This window comes from Bactrocera dorsalis, chromosome 4 (assembly GCF_023373825.1).
Source record: "Bactrocera dorsalis isolate Fly_Bdor chromosome 4, ASM2337382v1, whole genome shotgun sequence".
NCBI lineage: Eukaryota > Metazoa > Arthropoda > Insecta > Diptera > Tephritidae > Bactrocera > Bactrocera dorsalis.
In genome coordinates, this window is record NC_064306.1 from 69,523,156 (window position 1) to 69,546,693 (window position 23,538).

Sequence of the window (23,538 nt, forward strand, 5' to 3'; positions counted from 1 at the left end):
TATTTGATTTTCTTATTTTTAGATTTCCTCTACAAAAATTTCATCGTGTAAACCATTTTTAATATTTCATTGTCAAAAATGCTAAGTAAATAAAAATCAAATTAAAATGAAGAAATTTCCTCTAGTTAATTTATTATTTACAACAAAACCGATTCACAATTTTTACATCCAAAAGGAATTAAAAAAAATTAATTTTAATTAAAAAAAATTTAAATGTATTTAAAAAAAATTTAATTTAATTAAAAAAAAATTAAAATATATTTTAAAAAATTAAGGTTATTTAAAATAAAATTAAAACATATTTTAAAAAATTAAAGTTATTTAAAATCAAATTAATTATAATTAACAAAAAAAAATTTAATTAAGAAAATTAAAAAAAAATTAAAAAAGATTTAAAAAATTTAAAAGAACTTTTAAATAAATATAATTAAAAAAAAAATCACTTTAATTTATAAAAGTAAAAAATTTTAATTAAGAAATTTAAATAAAAATAATTAAAAAAAAATATTTTTTAATTAAAGCAATAAAAAAATGATTTGTCTACGAATCCAGCACTACTATTACTCCATAAACTTCGAAAAAGTGTGGTAACATTAACAATAATCGAACATAAGTGAGACTAGAAAAATTCTTAATGACGTAACACACACACACACATATGCGCCAAACAAGTGTCAAATGAAATTTAACATACATACAAACATTTTGGTTGCTCACTCAGCTAATTTTTGGGACACTGAAACACCAAATGACGACAACTAAACGTCAACGTTAACATTTGGACTCGTCATAAGTTGCGATTTACAAAAATAAAATGCGAAAAGTCCATACACACACACCGATATTTGTCATGGCAGCGTGTGTGCATAACTTACTAAGCCTAATAGTTCGCTAAGCTTACAAGCTAGTACTTATTTGCGACAGGTGGCAAACGCTGCGGACAGCGAAAGTTGAGCATAACATTTTTTTTCACCGAAATTTGTTAAAAAATATTAAAGAATCTTCAAATCTTCTTCTTTTTCAGGAAGTGTCAACTGACTGTTGGCGCAGGCGCACACCTGTTGCGCTTATTTTGTTTTGTCTGCCGCTCTCTGTGCTGTTTATGTATGTAATATATACGCTTAAAGACTAATATTGCTATACACGCGCGTCCAGTTCTTCGCTCCCCACTCTCCGCGAGAGAGCAAAGCCTTATACATATACAACAAAATGAAATGCTCATACTACAATTTTGCACACACATATATATATACATGTATATAAGTATATGGTACATATGTATATAACTATCTCAATATATGTGGCTAAAAATGCAACGCTGCGCTCAAAAGCAAGACCGCACCAAGACTATGCTATGTACATACAGAGGCGAAATGTAGGTAAACGAAATAAGATTCTTTAGCATTTAGTACATCACATCACATCTAGTACATATTGAATTTGTTTAGCTTAATAAATAAATTATGAATTAGCAAAAAACCCTACAATGCATATATCTAATTAATATTTACTATTTACAACACTCCATCAACACACTGCGCTCGCATACGCTTGCGCGCCCCACCTTACACGTGCAATGTTTGCGGATTTGACGCTGAGGCGCTGGGTGCACTGCGCGCTGCCAGCGCGTCCTCCTGCTTGGGCGCCACCGCCACTTCCACATGCGACGCCGCCAACGCCGCTGACATGCGCAGCGCTTGTGGCGTTTGGCTGGGCAGCATCTCTTTGTGTATGAGCACCTCGCGGTCCACGGCGTTGGCTACGGCCTCCATGTGTTTGCGCACGCGCGGTCGCAAATACACGTACAAGACGACGACGATCACCAAAAGCACGAGCGGTCCATATTTGCCGCATGCGGGATGCTGCTCTAAGAAATTCGCTACCCATTGGGCCAACGGCCGCTCGTCAACGAGTCGGTTGCGCAGTATAGAATTTTCACCTTCAGCGGGCGCGGCGACATCGTCCGTACGATGTGCTGTCGAGGTGCTGGTGGCGCTTGACTTTGTGGTGGCTGAAGTTGTGACGGGCGCTTTGGAGCTGGTGCTGCTGCTGCTGGTACTGCTGGCTGTTGCTACATTGGCGTTTGGATTGTAGGGGCTGAGGAAGTCTTTGGAGCTGTCCTTTAGTATGCGCATGCGTGAGTCGGTCTCACCCGAGTTGCCGCCGATATCAACCGCGCTATCCGCGCCATACAAATGCGGCATCATGCCCTCCTTGCTGGCCATGTTACCGGTCTCCAGTGTGATCGCTTGCATGCCATGGACATTGATGTCGCTCAGCTTTTGCGTGTCCACGATCAGTTTGTAAGATCGTCGCATGCCGCCCGTCTCCTGGAAAGATAGATAGAAGAGAGAAAAAATTAATATGATTACCAAATTGGAAAAGGATTGTACACAGCCAATTTGCTTGTATAAATATGGCTGAAAATAATTGTGCGAATCTTTCTCTTCGTTGCACATATGAACATAAGGGACCTGCTGGCCGTTGCACTTCGCCTGCCTGTCATTTCAGTTGTCAGCAAAAAGGCTTGTAAAAATGTTAACAAATTAATTTACAAATGCAACGAAGCGACGCTCAGCGCTTGTTGCGCTCTACACGCATGTGTACTTGCAACATTCATGCAACATGCGAGCAAATCACTTGCAGCCGGCTGCCAACGCTGCTTGCAACATGCCAATCGATCAATATTTTTGCTTCGCGTTGTACACTTTGTTCTACACTGTCAATTAGTGTACAAATATTAACAATAATAAGAACAACAACGACGCCGACAGATTCGTGTTGTTGCCGATTCGACAATTTACGTCAGTAAGTCGGCAACATGAGCAACGGAAAAGAATGCAGCAAATCATTCATAATTGCGTGTCATGTCATGGACCTTTGGATACCACTAATCACACCGGTAGGCAAGCACGCAACGGCAAATGAGGAAGTCGTAAGGCCAGGTGGAAAATTGTGAGCGCTCATAATGGTGGACAGCGATAATTGTAGAGGCACGTTCGAAAATCAATCAGTTTGCCCGAAATATAAAAATTATAATTTATAAACTCGAGTTTAGAATTAAACATTATGCATTAACTCCGAGTTTAATACTATTTTGTCATTTAATTGGAAACGATAGAAAAACAATAATTTTTTTAAAATAAACAAAAAGTTATGTTGCATAAACTCGAGTTAAATGTTAAACACTACACATTAACTCAGAGTTTGTTACTATTTTTTCATCTAATTAGAAAATTATCATCAATCATTTTGTCCGAAATATAAAAAAGTTAATGGTTCATAAACTCGAGTTTAACATTAAACACTACACATAAACTCCGAGTTTATTAGTATTTTATTTTTTAGTCAGAAAACGATAAAAAATCAATAATTTTATCACAAATATAATAATGTAATGTCGCGCTAACTCGAGTTTAACATTAAACACTTCTCATAAACTCCGAGTTTATTACTACTTTTTTGTTTACTTGGGAAACGATGGGAAATCAAACATTTTGTCACAAATATAAAGAAGTAATGTCGCATAAACTCGAGTTTAACCCTAAACACTACTCATAAGCACGAGTTTATTACCCCACTTTATTGACTCATTAAAATATTCACATAAATGGATCCTATTAGCTCAAGGAAAGCATTTGCTTCAGAATAAAACATTTTCTAACCTTCATGCTATGTTCTGATTGCTCGAAACCTGTAATAGTAACAATAGTCCTCTAAGAGGTGCTCACTTGATCAAAGCAAGTTCCACAATGGAAACTAACAGCATCTGGTGTAAAATCTCAAATTTCTACAGGGTTCCAAGCTGAGCCTTCAGTCTGCGTGCGAGTTAAAAAGCAACTCACGAGATCACTCCAGCTTTCAGCGTAACAAAGGCCAAATTAGCTTGGAACTTACCGAGCGATTTCTTGTTTTCGCCTGCGGGCAAATAAAAACTACAAAAACATCATATAAGTATGTTTGTATGTACTCGTATGTGACGCGCCACAATTGAACACGTGTGCTTGCTGGTTGCTGCTGTTGGTGGCGAAAGCCGCAGACGAACGCCCGATCGATCGCATGTGATCATGCGATCTTTTGTGTACTTTTGCAGCGCACCAAGCTACAAGACACGATAGAGCTTTGAAAAAATCATTAAAAAATTGAAAAGGAGTTTGAAAAAGTATTGAACTATTGAAAGACAGAGTGAGTGGCGCGCACACATATGTTTGCACAGGCGCGGCGCGGCGTGGCAATTGTCAACAGCTATGTTGCAATGATGTAATTAGACAATTAGTGTGGCTTTCACACCCGGCCATAAATGGTCGCCGTAATGTTTGCAAGCGCATTGTGACTCTAGCGCTAGGAGGCGCATGTGTGTGTGTGTGTGCACGCGTGTGGCAATTAAGTGCGGACAACAGCGAAACTGCCGCGGAAATCGTGTAAACAACAAAAGCGCTAGACAATGTGCAACGCGGAACCAGTTCTACGCTGAGCGCTGATTATCTTTAGCCACGCTATCAGCGACTTCAACGAAGCTCTGTTGTAAATGCACGCGCACATCCAGAGTCGCGGGTAAACGCCAAGCGTAGCGTCTGGTTAAACTGTAGAAGCTGCCAGTACTATTTTCCTCTTGCAATTTCAATTTAGTTAAGCCCTTTGCGCATTTATTTTCAGATGATCTCTATTTTTATTCTCTTAATTTTGGATTACTCCGTTGTTGTTGTTTTCGTTTTTGTTTTCGAGTGCACTTACCTTATGCTTGCACGTAACTTGCACGTGATATACTGTCTCTGGCCACAGGGATAATTCAACAGTAGAACTATCAGTCAATAGATTGCCCATTAGACCGCCTCCGGAGACCTCCCAAGTGACCAGACACTGCTTCGATGCATTTGTGATCGCCTGATCCCAAGCGATGGTCGTCAGCACCAGCGAGCCCTGGCGCAACGCCGAATTCACGTTGAGCGGGAAGGGGCCCAATTGTTGATCGCAATTGTTCCAGCACTGCAAAAAAGAAAACGACAAAGAGAGAAGGTATGGTTAGCAAATGAAGCGCACAGTACGGTAATAAAAGCTGGAAATAAAGCAAAGGCATGGCTTAAAACTAGCAGCGCCGCGCTTGGTAAAACAGCAATAAAAATTCGAAAGATCGCAGATGTCGAAGGAGCGCACACGAAAAAGGAAGAGATCAAGAATCGAACGTACTTGGGGCGCAGAGGTGAGGCTTATGCAACTGGCAGCCTGGCGGAGGAGTCGACTGTAGAAATTTCCATCAGAATGTGTGTATATATATGTGTATGTGTGTGTGTGAGTAAAGCGCATTGTAATTGAAATTAATTTGTGGCAAGTTGTTTGTTTTTGCGGTTAAACTGCTGATGCTCGTTGATTGCTGCAGCCAAGCGCAGCGCAGCGCAGCAAGGCAATTGAGGCAGAGTCAAAGTTCAACCGCAGCGTAATGGCATTTAACCCGTTTTAACCCATTTTATGCAAATTACCGCTGGCTGCTTGTTGCACGACCGGCAACAGCGCGCACACGGGGCATGAGCTGTAGGGCGGCAGCGGGACTAAGAGGTGGAGAGCGGCTTGTTTTGCCTGCTACAAGCGATGCGTTCGTGGCGATAAGTGTTGCAAGCAGAGCGCAGCAGCATAATTGTTGTTGTTGTTGTTGTGTGTGGCTTTCTTGCAGCTGAAAACAAATAGTTTTAAATGCTTGTCGACCTATCTACCTGCTAATCATATGGCACATACGCAGCTATTGTGCACCTACAAGTAGGTGGCGTGAGTGTTGTGGCACGAAGGAAATTATGATAAATTCTCTTTGGTGGGTGAAAGGTAGAAAAGTTGCATGCTGCAAGTAGCAATGTGTATGCGATTCGCAGTTGTTTACACTGCCAAATAAGGCTAAATGTGCTGCTGATGAGGTTGCAACACGACGCAGATAAGATGTTGCACAAATGCATGCCTTTTCTCGGTAGTTACTTTTCTCGCAGAGCTTTTGTGGCATCGATAGCAGCGATCTTTATTAGTTTGTCATGCCACAGCACAATAAAAATGTTGCTGCAGCGAAAGTAGCGAAAAAATGACGTAGCATGCGCAAATGCCGGCCGTACAGTAGCTGTTGCACAGTAGCCAAAGATTTGTGTTGCGCAACTTGGGCAAGTAGGAGGGGCAATTTGCGAGCGGTAAGCAAGTAAGGCAACAATGCACGTTGGGGCGCAACGTACAACATTTTGCTGCAGATAAGATAAGTGCGGCATGCAACAGTGGCGCAGTTTAACAATTTGCCACATGCTGTAGCTGCCGTGTTTCACTTTTTTCAAGGCGTTTTTTTTTGCATTTTAGCAAATTTTCGGTAGCGAAAATGAAATCTGTGGCAAATTGCAACTTGCAACATGCAGCAACAGTAACAGTAACTGTGGCGCTCAAATGTGTTTGTTTTTTACATGGTGGCATGTGTATTTTGATGTTATTGATTAAATTTTTTTTTAAAATATTTGTTTATTAACAAGTACTTGGCGTTGCAAAGCTTTTCAAAGTGTTGCACATATTTGTTTGCTGAAATTTTGATGAATCTGCGCAGCTGCTGTGGCATGCATAAACTTTCAACAAGCCAACGCACTTTATGTGCACTTATGCGGCTATAAGTAGAGCTTGACATCGACTTGGAATTTTGTGGCAACTTCGCGACTTACGCACACACATCCCGCTTCTTCGTTTGGTTGCACGTACGCAAAGTATTTAATATGCAACTTGCTTTTACAGGAATGTGTTGCATAAATGCATGAACACAGAATGAAACTTAGATGTATGCAAACATGACGCAAGCCCATGTGGCAGCTGCTGTTACTCAAAAATTCTGACAACTAGAATTTAATATGATATGAAAATTGAGTTAGCATGTTGCTACATGTGTGGCAAGTGTACACACTTGCTCTGTGCGCTAGCTCCTGTAATAACGCGGCATGTGCACACTACATGCAGCATGCAACAAAAACTGTATTCGATTTTTCTTCGCCGAACTGCTACTACTCACAGCAGCGCTGGATAATTTCGCATTTTGAAGGCAACATGCCACAGCCATACACCGGCACATGCACACAGCGACGCCGCAAAGTATGCTATGCCATAGATACAAACATAAATATTTAAAAACATATTGAGCGCTAAAGTATACGCAAAATAAATGGAAATAAGTTGTTGCAGCTTAAGAAGTTGTAAGCCAAGTATGCGCTTCCAGCAGAAATCCGTTTAGGCAAGCAGCTATGTGCTGCCACGAACGCCGCTTGTAAGAGCGCAAAGTGTGTTGCAAGTATATGCACTGTATTAAATATTTTGTTTGCGGCAGCCGCCTGCAACATGCTTCCCTTAAGTGTATGTTCTGGATATACGCCACCCACCCACCTACATACCCCTTAAAGCCTCGCAAGCGCGAGAAATGTTGCAACACTGCAACACACGATTAACATGCCGGCATTTCTTACATATTCTACACAATTTGTGGCATGCCACATCTATGCTACGCCTTTTAGAAGACTCTTTGGAATTATTAAGAATTTTTTAATGAAAATTTTGAGCTAAAAACTTCGCCAAAGTTGCCACAATTTAATCAAAAATTCTTGCATGTGCTATGCAACACGCTAATTATGTTGTAAGATAGCTTAAAAGTATTACTGAAATTATTGTCTAATTGCTTTCGCCAACTCCACATTGTTGTTGTCAGTGTTTAGTTGTTGTTTTCATAATTTTTGCATTAACATTTCTCATGAATAGAGAACGGTCTACAGACTTGCTGCTTTTCCAAAAACCAAAGGGGCAAAAAACGCGTTATTATCTTTACTTTGCACACTCATATTTTATTTAAATAGTGTTTTGCTCAAACTACCGCTTTAATTTCCTTTTATCTGCAACCTTTTCGCACTTTCGCCGCTGCCAGTTCCGCGCCAACAAACAAATCTCCACAGACTTGCCACACTTATGCATGTTCGGTTGCTCGACTATGCAGCGAATTTCGTATAGCTCACAAAAAAACCAGCTGCAACAACAACACGCGCAGCGAAATGTTGCACAAAGTGCATAATGCATATTTTATGAAAATATGCGTCGCTTTGTGTGGCAAGTGGAAAGCTCCGCCGACTGGCGAGGCAAAATAAATTCCAAAATACTTATGTGCGCAACCATAAAGGTACGAATGTAAATGGAAAACCGTGCGGCAAGCCGACTATGTACCGAATGTAAATTGGCAGCAAGTGTTGCTCCAAAATGCTGCCATGTGTGCTTGTAAGTATGCTGCTTAGCTGCATGGAAAAGGCTTGTGTTTTTGACTGTTTTTCGCTTTGTTTTGATTATTTTTAAGTAGGAAGAGAAGCACGCAACATGCTGTTGCTCTCATTATTTTTTATAATGCCGAAAGATGAAGTGTTGCAAGCAATGAATGCACACAAATTTTCACGTAGAATGTTAGATATGTAAAAAAAAAGCATAAAATAAGCTGTTTTCGAAATTTTAAGATGAGTTCTGGCAGGCGAAAACTAATTTCCTAGAAGTAGGCACACTGCCGTTCTCAGGTTAGTCGACTCTACATAACCGCAACGCACGCGGATTGAGAACGGTCTCGGACTCTCAGCTATCAACTCTATGTACAGTAGTCCTCAAATAAATTTGGACAATAATTTCTGTCACTAAAATAACAAATACAACTACAAATAATAGTCATATGTTTATACTTCGACAGTGGACTTAAGCATGAGCTAACATGGACGATGAAATGAGTTCTGAGTGGAGATGTGGAAATGATACTGGAAAGATCTACATATCGTCTCCTAAAATGCAAAACAACGTATCATAAAAAAACGGAAATGAGTTTTTTATTGCTTAGCATAAAATTTTCAGCTTTCACTCTCAGACATAACCAATATATAACCTATATATAGCCACTTTGTAACCAGTATATAACCAATACATAACCTATATATAACCAATATACAACCATTTTATAACCAAAACTCAAATTTTTTTTTCAAAAAGAGTGGTTTCTATTAAATCGCATTTCCTTCTGCTGTAAACTTATAAAAATGATGTTACGTTGTTTTGCATTTTAGGTGACGATATATAGCAAATATTTTCTTCTATTTTAATTACCTATAAGCATTCGATTCGATGTTATGAATACAGCTAAGAACAGAAATTGTTCTATATAAAATGACTTATGTATGTTTGAGGTTAAGTGTAATTTTGTTGCAAAAAATCTAATTTAATTAAAAAAATTTGCTTAGAAATAAGCGTAAAGATAACACTATACCAATTTTAAGCACCAGCTTTTTAATTTTAATAATATTTTAGTCTCAAAAGCACTGCTTATAACTGTAACGTCATTAAGCATCGAATTTTAGGATAGAAAGGCACTGTAAAGTTCCTTAACAGCGCTGTTATTCTACTGTTATTAAAGCCAACAGCCTCAGAAGTAAATTAGTAAAAGCACTAAGCGTATTTAAATCTAGTCAGTATGTATGTAAAAGGCAGCTAAGCGACTTGTATTGGTATGTATGTATGTATATGCATTTTTGGTGAAATTTCATAAAAAAGTTAAGCAGTTAGTTGGCACTCACCAGAAAACTGAACGCTTCTGGGATATAACTATTGATATTAGGTGGTGTGATGCACATCTGTAACGTAAAAAAAGAAGAAAAGAAAGAAATTTTGAAGTTTGTTTTCGTTTTCTCTTTCTTAAAAAATCGCTATTTATATAGTATTCTTCACTATTTTTAAATGAAATTGCATACGACTTTATAAATTAGTTATACTAGTTTCATTCTTTGTGTGTGTGTGTTTGGCTTTTCATTCGCAAATGCATTTCTAAAGTGAGTGTACAAATAAGATTAGCTGTACCACAACAAAAAGCAAAAAGTGAAAAGCGAGCATTACACTAAAATAAAGGGTGCTCAGGAGCAGGTTTTAGAAAGCAGCTTCCTTGCAGGAGAGGTATTTTTGTGCGAACTTATGGAAAAAGGTTTGAAAACATAAAGGAAATTGTGGCATAAAATGCAGGGTTGCATGCAAAGCTATATTTGTCAAAAATAATGAAAATTTTATAAGTATTTTAATTAAAAAAAGTGCGCATGCTTGCTTTAGAGCTTTAAAGATGGTTTAGTATAAGCAGCAAGCTTTGTAAAAATAAAAAAATATTAATAAATTTTTTATTCCAAAAATAGTTATGTTTGTGCTGTAAGCATATTTTTGCTTTCCTGTAAATCTTTTTCCGGGCAAAAAAAAATTTTAATTTTTCCTAAAAACTGCGCTCTATAAATATGTACTATATGTTGTATGGTTTATGTATACGTAGTAAATATATATGTATATAGAACATGTCAATATGATGAGCATGCTGCGTCGCTTGTCAACACTTGTAAGATAAACATCAATATTTGTCATTTGTTGCGAAAACTAAAGCTACACAAATTCATTTTCATGCTTTCGGTTTCATATTTCATGCTTTTCTGTGTGTTTTTGTTGTGTTTGGCTAGCGGCTAAGCAACTGAGGGGCTTTTAAAAATAATCAAAAAGTTATTCAGGAGCTTTGTTATGGTTATGGAGTAGGGAGGGGCATGTGACAAGCGCCATTGACATGAAAACAGAATTTTGTAATTTTTGTGAATTTCAAGTGATAATTATTTCAATGGAATTTGAGAAAAAAAATTTTTAAAGCATAAATATTTATACAAAAAATATTAATATTAATAAAAAACATTCTTTTATATTATAATAACATTAATAAATATTTTTTTAAAAATAATAGTATTAACATTAATAAATAAACTAATAACATAAATAAATAAATTAGTATTTTTTATTAATATTCATATTTTTTTGCTCCGAACTAGAGCTAAATATTGAAATAAATCTAGAAAATCGTTTTGGATTCCGACGTGAAAACAAAACATAAATTAAAATTTAATTATAAAAAAATTAAAAAATTATTTATTATAATAGAAAAATAAAAAAAATATGAAAATTAAAAACAAAAGTATTAATTAAATTATAAAAAAAAATTAAAAAAATAACAAAAAGGAAAAATTAAAAAAAATTAAAAAAAATTTAGAAAGTAAAAACAAAAATAATATTTATTTATTATTTATTATAATATATAGAAAAATAAAAAAAATTTTAAAATTAAAAACAAAATAATAATTAAATTATTAAAAAATTATTAATAAAAAAATAAAAAAAATATAAAAAAAGATAAATTAAAAAAATTGTAATAATTAAAAACGAAAATAGTAATTAAATTAACAAAAAATAATAAAAATAGAAAAAATTAAAAAAATGTAAAAATTAAAATTTTCAAATAAAAACAAAAATATTAATTAAATTACAAAAAATATTAAAAAAATAATAAAAATTAAAAAACGTAATTATAAATATAATAAAAGAGAAAAATCCAAAAAAATTATAAAAATTAAAAAATACATAATAATTAAATTATAAAAAATAACAAAAATAGGAAAATTATAAAAAAAATAACAAAAATTAAAAAAATAAAAAAAAACAAAAATAATAATTTAATTTTAAAAAGAAATTAAAAAACATTATTGAATATAAAAAAATTAAAAAAAAATTTTAAATGAAAAACAATAATAATATCTTAAAAATATGTAAAATTGTTTTTAAAAATGCATTCATAACCAAAATAATAACCAAAATATTTTTTAAAACCATTTATTTGTATGGTAATAAATATATAGCATTACTCGTAGAAGCAATTTTGGAAGGTTTAAATTAACTTGAAATACTAGAAAGTATTACAACAAAATAATTTTATTTTCTGTTCACAAAAAGAAAAAAGTTCTAATGAATGCATTTACTATGTATTTTCTAAATAACTTTTAAATTCACCAGCAATCGTTCCCCGTCGGCTGCTTTGAAAAGCAGAAATCGCATTTTTCTTGTCATTCGCCAATCAGCAATAAAATTATGCAAATTAATGAAAACAAAAATCATGTCAAATCTGCTTTGTTATGCCAACGGTAAACACCTAAAGCGCTGTCTACACATACGCGAGGCTCCTACTTCTCCTCCCGCTACTTCTTCACCAACAAAATCTTGTCTAATTAACATGGCCAATTCGGCAATTTGCTGCTGTTCTCCGTTGTTCTCTGTTGTTCAACATGATTAGCTGGCATTAGCATTGTGTTGTCGTGTGAAGGAAGGTACGAATCGACACACGAACAAGCTGCCGCTCGCTGTTTCGCCTGTCAGTGTTAGGTTAGGTGTGTTTGTGCATTGATTACTACATTATTTAAATGCCTAATTAACAAACTAAATATGCATAAATTATGATAAATGTAATTATGGGCAGGTAGTTGGTCGGAATTCATTCATTTCATGCATCACACCACCGCAGCCAACTTAATTCAATAAATGCACGGATTACCAACACACATACATATGTACATATATGCGGGCGCTTGGCTACCAGGTGTGCTCACCGCACGCAAGGCATGCTGTTTGTTGCTTTTGTTGTCTAAATTATTTTGATTTAATTTAAAACAAACACATACAGCTGTTTTCACTTAATATTTACATTATAAATTTCGATAATTACTAACTAGCACTACTTGCTGTTGTTGTTGTTGCTGTTGCAGAGCTAACTAACTGCGCGCAGAGCCGAGTGGCTTATAAATATGCAAAATTGGTAAATTGAATTTGAATACGAATAGCAACGGGAGGAATGAGAATGCATTGCTGTTATATGTGTTTATATGTGTGTATGTGTGTGTTTGACTGAGGCGAATGATGAGCGATTTATGATTTCACATGAATATATGACAATTTATGCAGAGCAGTGATTAATGACAATGCAAGAGACCGACACGGAGGAGGCGGTGAGTGGTGAGAGAACGGTAGCAGTCGACTGTGTAATGAGCGCACGTAGGGCGTAATGAAGCGAGAAATGATGAACCTGACTTCTTGGCTAAGTGAATGAATGGCAGATGGACTGACTGATTGTCGCACGGTCGCCTCAAGTGGCAATTATGGCAAGTGGCATGCACATGTATGATTATGAGTGACATAACATTGGCCAAAGGGGTTTGAAATGGGGCGTTGACAGCTGGCAACGGAGAGGCCAAGTGCGGCGATTAAATGCGCATTTCACAGTGTGACCGACAAGTGCTGACCTAACTGTGGTCGTTGGCTTAATGCGCTTATGTGTGTTGTCTTACGAAGTGAAGGAAATTTTAATTGAGACAAAGAGAGTGATTAATTGTATAGCGGAACTGCAAGCAACAACAGTTTAAGTGAGTGAGATGCGATAAGGAGAGGTTTGTGTTGTGCATCTTGCAGTGATTTGTGAAGTTTATTAGTTTGATCTGAAAAATGACAATGAATTGTACAGATGTGTGCAAAATATTTTAATGTTTGTGACGAGAAAGTTGAAATAAAAAAATCGAAGGCATATAACTAAAAAATGTATATCCGAGTATGAGTATGAGTTCAATATTGATTAACGTAAAAAAATATGAATATGATGATTTTAGCGTCTTATAATGTACAGAAAATAGTGTATATATATTTCAATTGTAAATATATGAATTTTAAAAAAAATGCTTTAATTATTTTCGTATCTAAAAATTAAAGATGTGTTGTAAGTTGGACAAAAAAAGTATCATCAGTCTTTTGTTAGCCAATAAAAGTGCCATTAGTACAAAAAATTAAAAAAAATAAATAAAAAAAAAAAATAGGAAAAAATCTTTCGCAGTTCGTAAAAAGCAAGATTCAAGTTATGCCCCGAAACACCGATTTTCTCTGCTGCCTGATACCACTTAAGTATTAAAAATACAAATTTAGAAAACATGGACCACATGCCAATCCTAACACTCACACACACACAGGCACACACGCTTTCTTGATATGTCGCCCTTAAATCAGAAAAGAAGACAAGTAAATGTGCTTGAAGAATTTCCGAAAATTTTGAGGCAATTTCCAAGAATATCATATGACAACTGACATTTCATGTTATGGCTCAAAATTTGTTTACATTTTTTTGGCATCTACATAATGCCGTGCGGCATGCTACACAGCCAGAACTGAGTGCTGCTTATGGAAAAGTTGTAGTGATTTTGATTTTACATAAGTGGCACTCTCAGCCGTCCAACGGCGCTGGCAGCAGAGGAAAAGGATGTGCACAAGTGGCCATACGAGGGCCGCACACACACATATAAATACCCATGTATGAGATTTATATGCACTTGTGTGTGTTTGAAGAAGTATTATGCTGGGCTCAGCGGCGCTGTGGAGTTTAAATTGTCAACAACAAAGCGCTGGAGAGCATTTTAGGCAAATTGTAGTCATATGTTTTGCATTTTTGTTGTTGCTATCTTTAAAGCACTGTAGTTTAACACATGTGCTCTTAAGCATACACATTTTAGTAAAGCAAAGGCTTGTGCCCGTTAAGTCTTATATGTACGCAAATGTGTTCGTATGTGTATGTAACTGTGTATGTGTGTGTTCTAGGGACTCATCACTCTCTCATCTCTGTCGCTGCGACCCAGTCAGCCAGTCTGTGGGGAGTAATTTTGTGAATGAGTGGAAATTGAAGCCATGACATGAAATTTTAATTAAGTGCTTGTACGTGTAATAGTAAATATTCAAACGCACACATACACATTCAAATAAATTTACATACATATACATATAGTGTAAAATGTTTGTCATAAAATAGATTTTTGCAGCTGCTTTCGACGATAAACCTCCTTTGGGGGCGCTGCGTTGGCCTAAATAGGCCAATTTCAGTAAGCAAAATTGTCATTGCTCAACTTGACTCACATACAAACGTGCCACACACATACTTAGTTATTATATTTTAAATGTTTTTAGACACATATACACACATATAAAATGTAAATTTTATTTGCTTTGTTCTTGTCGCCTCCTTGACATAATTAAATCGCTCTTAATTATATTGATTCGCATTTTAATTGCATACTCTTAGGGGGTTCACCAAGGTTTTGCGGTTTTTTGGCTTTCTGCGTCCCGCATGTGTAAACCACTAAGAAATTGACATATGAGTGGGGTATACGCTGTTGCTTGACTTCTAGTCTTAAGAGTTTTTAAACTTTTTGCAGCAAATTTGCGCGAATTGAGGTGAAAGGAATATTGTTGCAAGGTTGAAATAAGAGCTATTATAATTAGTCTACGATTTTTTTTTTAATTAACTAAAATTATTTTTATAATAAAAAAAATTAATTGATTAAAAATAAATTAAATTAAGTGTAATTAACTTTAATTAACTGGAAATTAGTTATAATTAAAAATCTAATCAAGTAAAAATTAAACTGAATTTCCTTTTTTCTAAAATAATTTAATTAACATTAATTAACAACATTAATTAATTGAAAAGATAAATTAAATTAAATTTAATTAAAAATTAACTTCAAATTTATAATTAATAATTAAATTAAGAGAAAATAGGTTAAATATTCTCTTCTGTCGTTAAATCTAGAAAGTTATTATTTATCTATAATATTTTCGAATAACTTCACTTAATTAATTTCATAAAGCAACATTCAAAGAGAAAATTACAACACACCTGCCATCATTTTTAGTGCTTCAGCGATTTTTAAACAAATTATAAGTTCCATATTTCAAACTAAAAATAGTTTCAAACGTGCCACTTATGTATGATGAAATGCGAAATCTAGAGCAAAAGCCGCATTGATCCGATAATACTTGTATATGCCACAGAAAATAAAAATGTAAAAAGTGAGATCTTACAGCGGAACATTTGTACCACATCAACAGCGCTTACATAATAATCTTCGATCAATGCGCTGCAGATTATCGCCAGCCTGCGCTGTTCATCAAAACATAAAAGAAAATATGTGGTAATCTTTAATTATACCCAGCACCCTTTATCGCCGCCATCGAAAATGTTGCTTTCTAACAAATGAAAAATTTAATTGCATACTTTCCGTGCTTTTCCAGCTGCAATTACATTGTATCTGGCCATACCTCAATTTCATACGCCCAGTGATGGACAGCGGCTACAAAAACAACACGCAATCGAAGCAAAGAACAAATGATTGCTTGCTGCATTTCCTTGATTGCCATCACGGTAGTGTTGTTGTTGTTGCAAGTTCGCTGCTTTGTTTTTGTTTGCCAAGTGCTGTGCTTGATCATTGTTTTGCTTGCACTTAGTGGCAACGCATTTGCATTTCGTTTGCTGCAGCGCCTGAATCTAATAACGACGGGAAGAAGAAGAAGAAGAAGCGAAGAATAAACAAAACGCCAGCAATCAATCCACACAACAACTGCAGATCCATAAGCGTATATAAAAACATATTAACTGCCGCTTGCCACTGCCCTCATACAACCACAACAACAAAGTCCATCACTGAAGTCTACTTTTGGCGTTTTTCTTGTCTTCTCTCGACTTTCTGTTTTCTTTTTTTGTGTGCGTTTGTGTTTATTATTTCTATGCTGCATTTCGAAACTAGAAAATCGAGTGATTGCTCCATTTTGTTTGCTCCGACAACACGCTTCGATGCTGTGCCACATGCGCACAGGATCAATAAATATGTCGAGCGCTTTGACACTAATGTGTTGAAAGATCCGCTCACATGCCTTTGCCTCAATATTTGGGCATCCCGTCTACTGAGCTGGCTGTAGGTTTGTGTTGTTGTTGTTGTTTGACGAAAAAGTGCCACCAACTGTTTATTAAATAGTTAGTTCAAAGACTGGTGTGTACTTTGTGGTTGCATGCCACATTGCCGTTGAGTGATGGGATCAATGGGGGCACTGAAGCGTGGGTAAAATGGGAGTATGCTTTTCCAAAGCCAAAAAAAAATAACAAAAAATCGAAAGTATAATTATAAAGTGATTAGGGGTGACTCGAGATTTATATGTTTTGCTTTGTTTAGTTTTACGAAAAAAAAATTAATTTTGTTGTAACATTATATTTAATTTATTATTTTGTTCTCAATAGCAGCGTTCAAAATCAAGTGCTTGTATGGAAACTTTTTCATTTGACGAAATATCTTCTCAAAATTTGGTAGAGATTATTATTTGAGACAGCAATATAATCTGTGAAGAAACTATTCAGATCGGATTACTATAGCATATAGTTGCCATATAAACGGAACGATCAACACCTATTTCTGGTACGGAAACTTTTTCATTTGACGAGATATCTTCACAAAATTTGGTACAGGTTATTCTCTGAATCAATAATGTAATCTCCGAAGAAATTGCTCAGATCGGATCACTATAGCATATAGCTGCCATATAAACTGACCGATTGGAAAAAGTGCATGTATGGAGAACTTTTGCCTTTGAGGAGATATCTTCCTTAAATTTATCACAGATTATTGTCTAAGGAAATAGTGACATTTTAGGAGAAATTGTTCATATTGGAGCTATATAGCATATAACTGCCATACAAACCGAACGATCAAAATCAATTTCTGGTATGGAAACTTTTTCATTTGACGAGATATCTTCTCAAAATTTGGTATGTATCAATTTTTAGGGCAATTATGTAATCTTCGAAGAAATTGCACAGATCGGATCACTATAGAAAATAGCTCCCATACAATGCGAACGATCAAAATCAAGATCTGGTATGGACATTTTTTTATTTGTGAAGGCTGCAACCGAAGTTAACGTTTTTTCTTGCATTTTTTATATTATTTATTTTTCTATTTTTATTTTAATTTTAATTTTAATTTTAATTTTAATTTAAATTTGAATTTTATTTTATTTTATTTTATTTTATTTTATTTTATTTTATTTTATTTTTATTTTATTTTATTTTATTTTATTTTATTTTATTTTATTTCATTTAATTTTTTTATTTTTAATTCTTTTGTAATCCGCCATCTTGGTTTCTTGCCTGTTTTATTGAAGATCTTTCCAAATATCTTCCCACACCGCCCTTCAAACTGTTGCAGGCTGTCACTCAAAACGAACAGCAAGCAATTTCCACACCCTATACTCATGGGACACATTTGCGTAGATTAGGAAATTTGACTCCACGCGTCATCGCCACAACAAAAACATTCCTGAATACTATAAGTAAAATGTAAACTCAATACTTTTAATTGTTTTCGGATTATATGTGTTCGTATGACATACATACACATAGATAATTGAAGCTTTGTTGTCTGCATCTAGGCGTTGAAACGCCCAACTAATTATTGCTTACTACGGCGGCGCGCACACATACTAACATACTCACTTATACAACGGGTAACGGCAAGTATGAGGTTTGAGTTTGTGTTGTTGTGAATGAAATACAGGCGTCGATTGATTTACATGTCAAATATTTACAAGCGCGAGCTATACATAACAGCCCGCCACAAACATGCACTCATACATACACACATACCCACACACACATCTTAATGTGGTTAAAGGTGAACCCCACTTCGCGTGTTTTCCCCTTTTGGCATTAAAAAGTCTTGAATATTTACATTTTCTCCAAATCTAATTGCCCGGCTGACAGGCAGTCATTGACGTATAGCTGTCAACAAGTACCGCTATTTAAGTGATTCCGAAAAATAAAACATTTTTTCGAGAATATCTGTTTAAAATTGTACAAAAACAATGATCTTTTTATAGGCGCGCTTTGCAATTTTATAGCTCAACTTTTTGCTGCTTTTGTTTACATGCCACACGCGGCGCTCAACAGAAATACATAGTGTTTGTTTATGCCACAATCTCATACATGGCTGCAAGGGCTCATCAGCATGCACATTGCAAAGCGGCCAGCAGTCAACTAGTTTTGTATGCTGCACGCTCTCCAGCTGAAGCTTAAACGCCACAAAAAGACTGTTGTTGCAGGCAACAGAAATACATTTGGCAACAGTGCCACGTGCCTCAAGTGCCGCTGGACCGAGATACTTTTACAAGCAGTCCTTATAAATATATATAAATATATATTTTTACAAATGTATGTACCTCCGAATATGTGCTTGTTGCCACTTGCCTTGCTTTCGCGCCCGTGCCACTTCAGCGCGTCTTTAACACTTCGCTGCCTAAATACCCACTTTAAATGTACATCTCCGATTTTTTTCCGTGAAACTTTTTTCCACTCACACCCTTTGGGGGTCACACTTTTCACTGCTACAATATTGTTATTTATTGTTGTTATTATGTTGGCTGCGCCCGCTCTGTATTTACACTGCTTTTGTATTGTAATGCCGTTGCTGCTGCCGCTCATTGGAAATTCCAAACATAAGTTCTAATGGAATCATTAACGTCGTGCTTGTTGTTGCAAGTTGCCTTCACTTTTCAACTGCCAACACGTACTTTTACTTGTAAATAAAGCATTTCAACTTTTACTTACAAATAAGCTGAAATTTAAGCGCACTTTAGACTCCGTACCTCAACTATTTGTCTTTGCAGCGGAAGTCAATATGGTTTGCGGCTTTTGTTTTCTTCTTCTACTTCGTCGTCGTCTGCCTTTCTTATGTATTTCTGTGTAAATATTTGTTGATTGCGATACGCATTTTTGATATGGACGTACGTGCCACAAGTTTGTTTGAGAGTAAAGGCAGCTTGTTGTGGGGAAATAGGTAGGTATTTGGGTAGAAATAAACCCATATGTATGAGAAAATCATGTTTAAGGTTATATCGTAACCTAAAATGCAAAATAACGTAAAACACTTTTCATAAGTTTACAGGCGAAGGAAAACGATGTAATAGAAAGCACTCATATTGAAACGAAGATTGAGTTTCGGTTATAAAGTGGTTATATATTGGTTATGAGTTGGTTATATATCGGTTATGTATTGGTTATATACTGGTTATATAACTCTTCCTCGATGCATACAAATTTTTTTGTATATTAACTAATAATTCGAAAATATTTCATTCTATCTATGCATAATTGTGAAAAGATACTTGAACACTGATAAAAAAACCTTTGTTCGCTCGACCATTTTCCACTTATCTCGCCACAAAGTGAATACACTAAAATATTTAATAAATATTTATGCTGTTCAAAGCAATCAGCTTGAAGCCAGATAACTACGAAAACACTAAACCCCAATTTTACTGTGCTACGCATAATTTGAAAATGTGGCAACAATGTGAATGCTGTCATTAGCATAAAAAATATTAACATTCATATTGTACACTCGAAAGTACTAATTTTTTATGGACTTCAAGAAGATTTCGTTGTTCACACAAAAAGCATATTTTGCTTGAAAAGTCACGCGCCATTAGGAAAATTTTATCTGCAGCCACTATACACATGTTTTTATATACATATACATAATATACGTGTGTATGCACTTATGTGGCGGCATGCCTGCGCTGTGCGACATGCCTGTGTATGCGTGTGCAACTCTTCTGCCCTACTTTGTATGCTCTTTTTTATAGAAGCAGCACTTTATTTATACACCAAAGCAAATGTGACTCAGATATGCATATATTTATGTATATGAAAGATATATATTATATACATACCATAAATAGATTCATATACTCTGCTATTTATGTGGCACACAACTCTATTTTTGTGTGCACAGCGAAGTGTGGGAGTGTTAAAAGGGCTTACAACTGAAAAACAATTAAGTTCATCAGTCAAAGCGCTGTTGGTGATTACAACAACAAATCACTTTCACTCTTTCTCGTATATTATGAAGTTATCCATTATTTTTATCTGCTGATAAGCGCATATTTTGTTTGCATATGTGTTAAATTAGTTATGTGCATAGATAAATATTTGTGTACCGTTAATGAAGCGATGCCCTCAAGTGGCTCCAACAGCCGCCTGCAAGTGACTGTGTTTATTTGGCTACACTGTGCTTAGTACTAATTGCTTTTGGTGTATTTTAGAGGCGTTTGAAAGAGAGTAGCTCAAGCTTTATTTTTAGTCTCAAAAATGCACAATTTTTAAGCAAAAAGTGTGAGTAATGTTGTTCTCAACTAAAGGCTTCAAAACACAGCAAAACCGGCACCGATTTCAGCATCATTTTAAAGCCAAAAATTCTCTACAGACATAAGTTCATATGTTGTACACACGTAATCTGTCGCCAGATCGTTGCAATCAAGCACATCGCTATCTCCTGATCACCCTAACCATATGTTCTGTCCACAATCCAAACCTGTTTAATCATCCAGCAAAGCGCAGGCGAGCCAGACTATCATGTGACAGCTTCTTCTTTTTTTCTGCCCACCTTTTTTCTCTCGAATTGAATTTTCTGTTTGTTTGCGTTTGAATTTCCTTTTTTTCTCCATTTTTCAATACACACATGTTTCTTTTTACATTTCGCTTGTCTTGTATTCGTTTTCGATTAAAATCTTTAAATCGAAATTGAATTTTATGTGCGACAAACGCCCTCAACTAACTGCTATTGGCTTTACAACATGCGCACACACACATACATATATAGATATATGTACTATATACTCCCGGGTATGACAAAGTTCCTTTATGCGCAATAAGAATTTTCCATTGTATTGGTTTACCCATTTTTCCCATGAACATTTTCCCGTGCGTCTGCTGTGTCCAGCACACTTTGTTGTGATAATCTAAATCTATTTGGCTGCGTTGTCGGGGATAAACGATATGCTTAGAATTTCATTCTGCATTTATATTCGATTTCATTTCGACGTTTTTTTACAATCAATAAATTTCTGAGAATTCTGTGTTCTACGTTTGGGTTTTAAAGGTTCAATGTCATGTTAATGTGTGTTTGTTTTGTGTGAGTGTGTGCCGAGTGTTGCTTTGGTAATGCGATATTTTTCGTTGGGATTTCCTTGCTTATCAGTAGTTATCGCTGAATCCCGTTTATTTTATGTTAATCCAAAGGCTGTTAGGTTTGTGACATCAGACAATTTAGGCTTGTTTATGCGTCCTTTCAGGAGTTGTGAACATTTTTGTACTTCAAAACTGAGAATATGTTGAAAATGCTTGTGAAGGTAAGAAAATGTTTTTGAAATGTTCTACGAAAGAGTTACAAGTCACTGTTAGAATTTTATAGATCTTATAGATTAATTGCTTTTCTAATTACGAGTTTTTGAAGGGATCATTAGATAAATTTGAATATTTTCGTTTGCCTGCCCATCTTGAAATTAAATACATTGATATTTTGTCTTTACATAACTTATGTAGTGATCCCGTAGCATACATTTCCTTCACATAATTTTTTTTTACACTAAAATTTCTTACATTTCTTTTACAGATTTTTAAAATCTTGTGACTTTTTATATTTCTTTCAAGTATCTACTACCCAAAATCTTATATACAACTCTCTATTCAAGCATACACTTGACCATTTAGCGTTGGTTACCAGTTAATCTTCGATAAACTCCTTCACTGTGCGGAGTAGGGTCCTTAGTATTGGCTTACGAGGTGCCTGGCATGCTCCAGCTCTCATTTGCTGCGCTTATAAGCTATTCACAATATGCTTTCTACTTATGTTACAGGTGCACACACATACATAAGTATATCCATACATGATCTCATACAAACAAACATATATTTATATGTTTGTGTTCGCAAAAATCATTGCTGTTGTTCAACACGCCAATAGCTGTGTCCTTGCAACACTCCTTCATTATCGAGTACGCACACGTAGTCGCATTTTGTGCAAGTGCCGCACGTATACACATTTACAACTACTTTCACATGGCTCCACTTGCGTGTGTGTGGGTGTTTGCCCGCTTATATACTTCGTTTGTATTTCATATTATTATTTTCCAGTTTATTCCCTTGTAGGATTTACAAGCAAAAACAGCAATAACAATCAGAAGTAAAAGTGCGAGTAACTGCACAGATATACATACATAAGTACATATATACATATATATAAATATTTACAACCATATGTTCGCTGCTGAGCTTTAGTGCCACCGTATATGCCAAGGCTTAGTGCACTTGGCCAAAGAAATGCCAGGATATTTATCCCTACAATGGGCCACCGTACGAGAGTTATGTGCAAATTTCTTTTGACTCTCATGCAACACAGCTTGTGCATGTATGTGCAGACGTAGGTGTGCGTGTTTTTCCTAAGTCTGCATATTTATAGGTTCTGTGGTGCTGCTGCGGTCTGTGGCCCTTGGCTGCAGCAATGCACAACTGGCAGCGGCTAAGCAGAGATTTATATTGGAAATCTTTAAGCAAACTGCAGAATGTCTTTGTGGAAAATTGATGGGGCACGGCATTTTTTATTTCAGCTATGAACAGCAAATATTCTATATTTTTATATGGCGCAAAGAAAACAGACTGGACGCCGAAGCGGCAAAACGAATTAAACGAAAATATAATACAGACTAGAGTAAATTGTCCAAGCAGCAGAAATAAGTGCATAAATTAATTTTTATAATTTTTATGTATTTATTTTTATTCGAAAGAAAAAAATTAAAAAAAGAAATTAAAATCTCGCCCGAAAATTTTTAATTAAAAAAATTTAAAAAAAAATTTAAAAAAAAATTGAAAAATTAAAAAAATCTCGCTTGAATTTTTGGTATATAAGAGTTATTTATTATATGTTTATTTTTATAGATATGTACAGGGGTGTGCTTAGCAGCTACTCTTTGGTGTGTAGCTTTTTT

At 35.4% G+C, this 23,538-nt stretch overlaps 1 protein-coding gene across 2 annotated transcripts in view; it reads right to left on the reverse strand.

The window, feature by feature from the left end:
- Positions 1 to 528: 528 nt before the first annotated feature.
- LOC105225880 (uncharacterized) overlaps positions 529 to 23,538 on the reverse strand; it is a 62,299-nt gene continuing 39,289 nt past the window's right edge. The window contains exons 3-5 of one of the 2 annotated variants that reach the window (XM_049454516.1): positions 9,588 to 9,644; positions 4,735 to 4,986; positions 529 to 2,330 (exon numbers count right to left, since the gene is read on the reverse strand). In XM_049454516.1, the coding sequence (XP_049310473.1) occupies positions 1,566 to 2,330; positions 4,735 to 4,986; positions 9,588 to 9,644 (1,074 nt within the window). In that variant the 3' untranslated portion in view covers positions 529 to 1,565. The remainder of the gene's footprint in view (positions 2,331 to 4,734; positions 4,987 to 9,587; positions 9,645 to 23,538) is intronic. The other variant, XM_049454517.1, reaches the window with a different exon arrangement.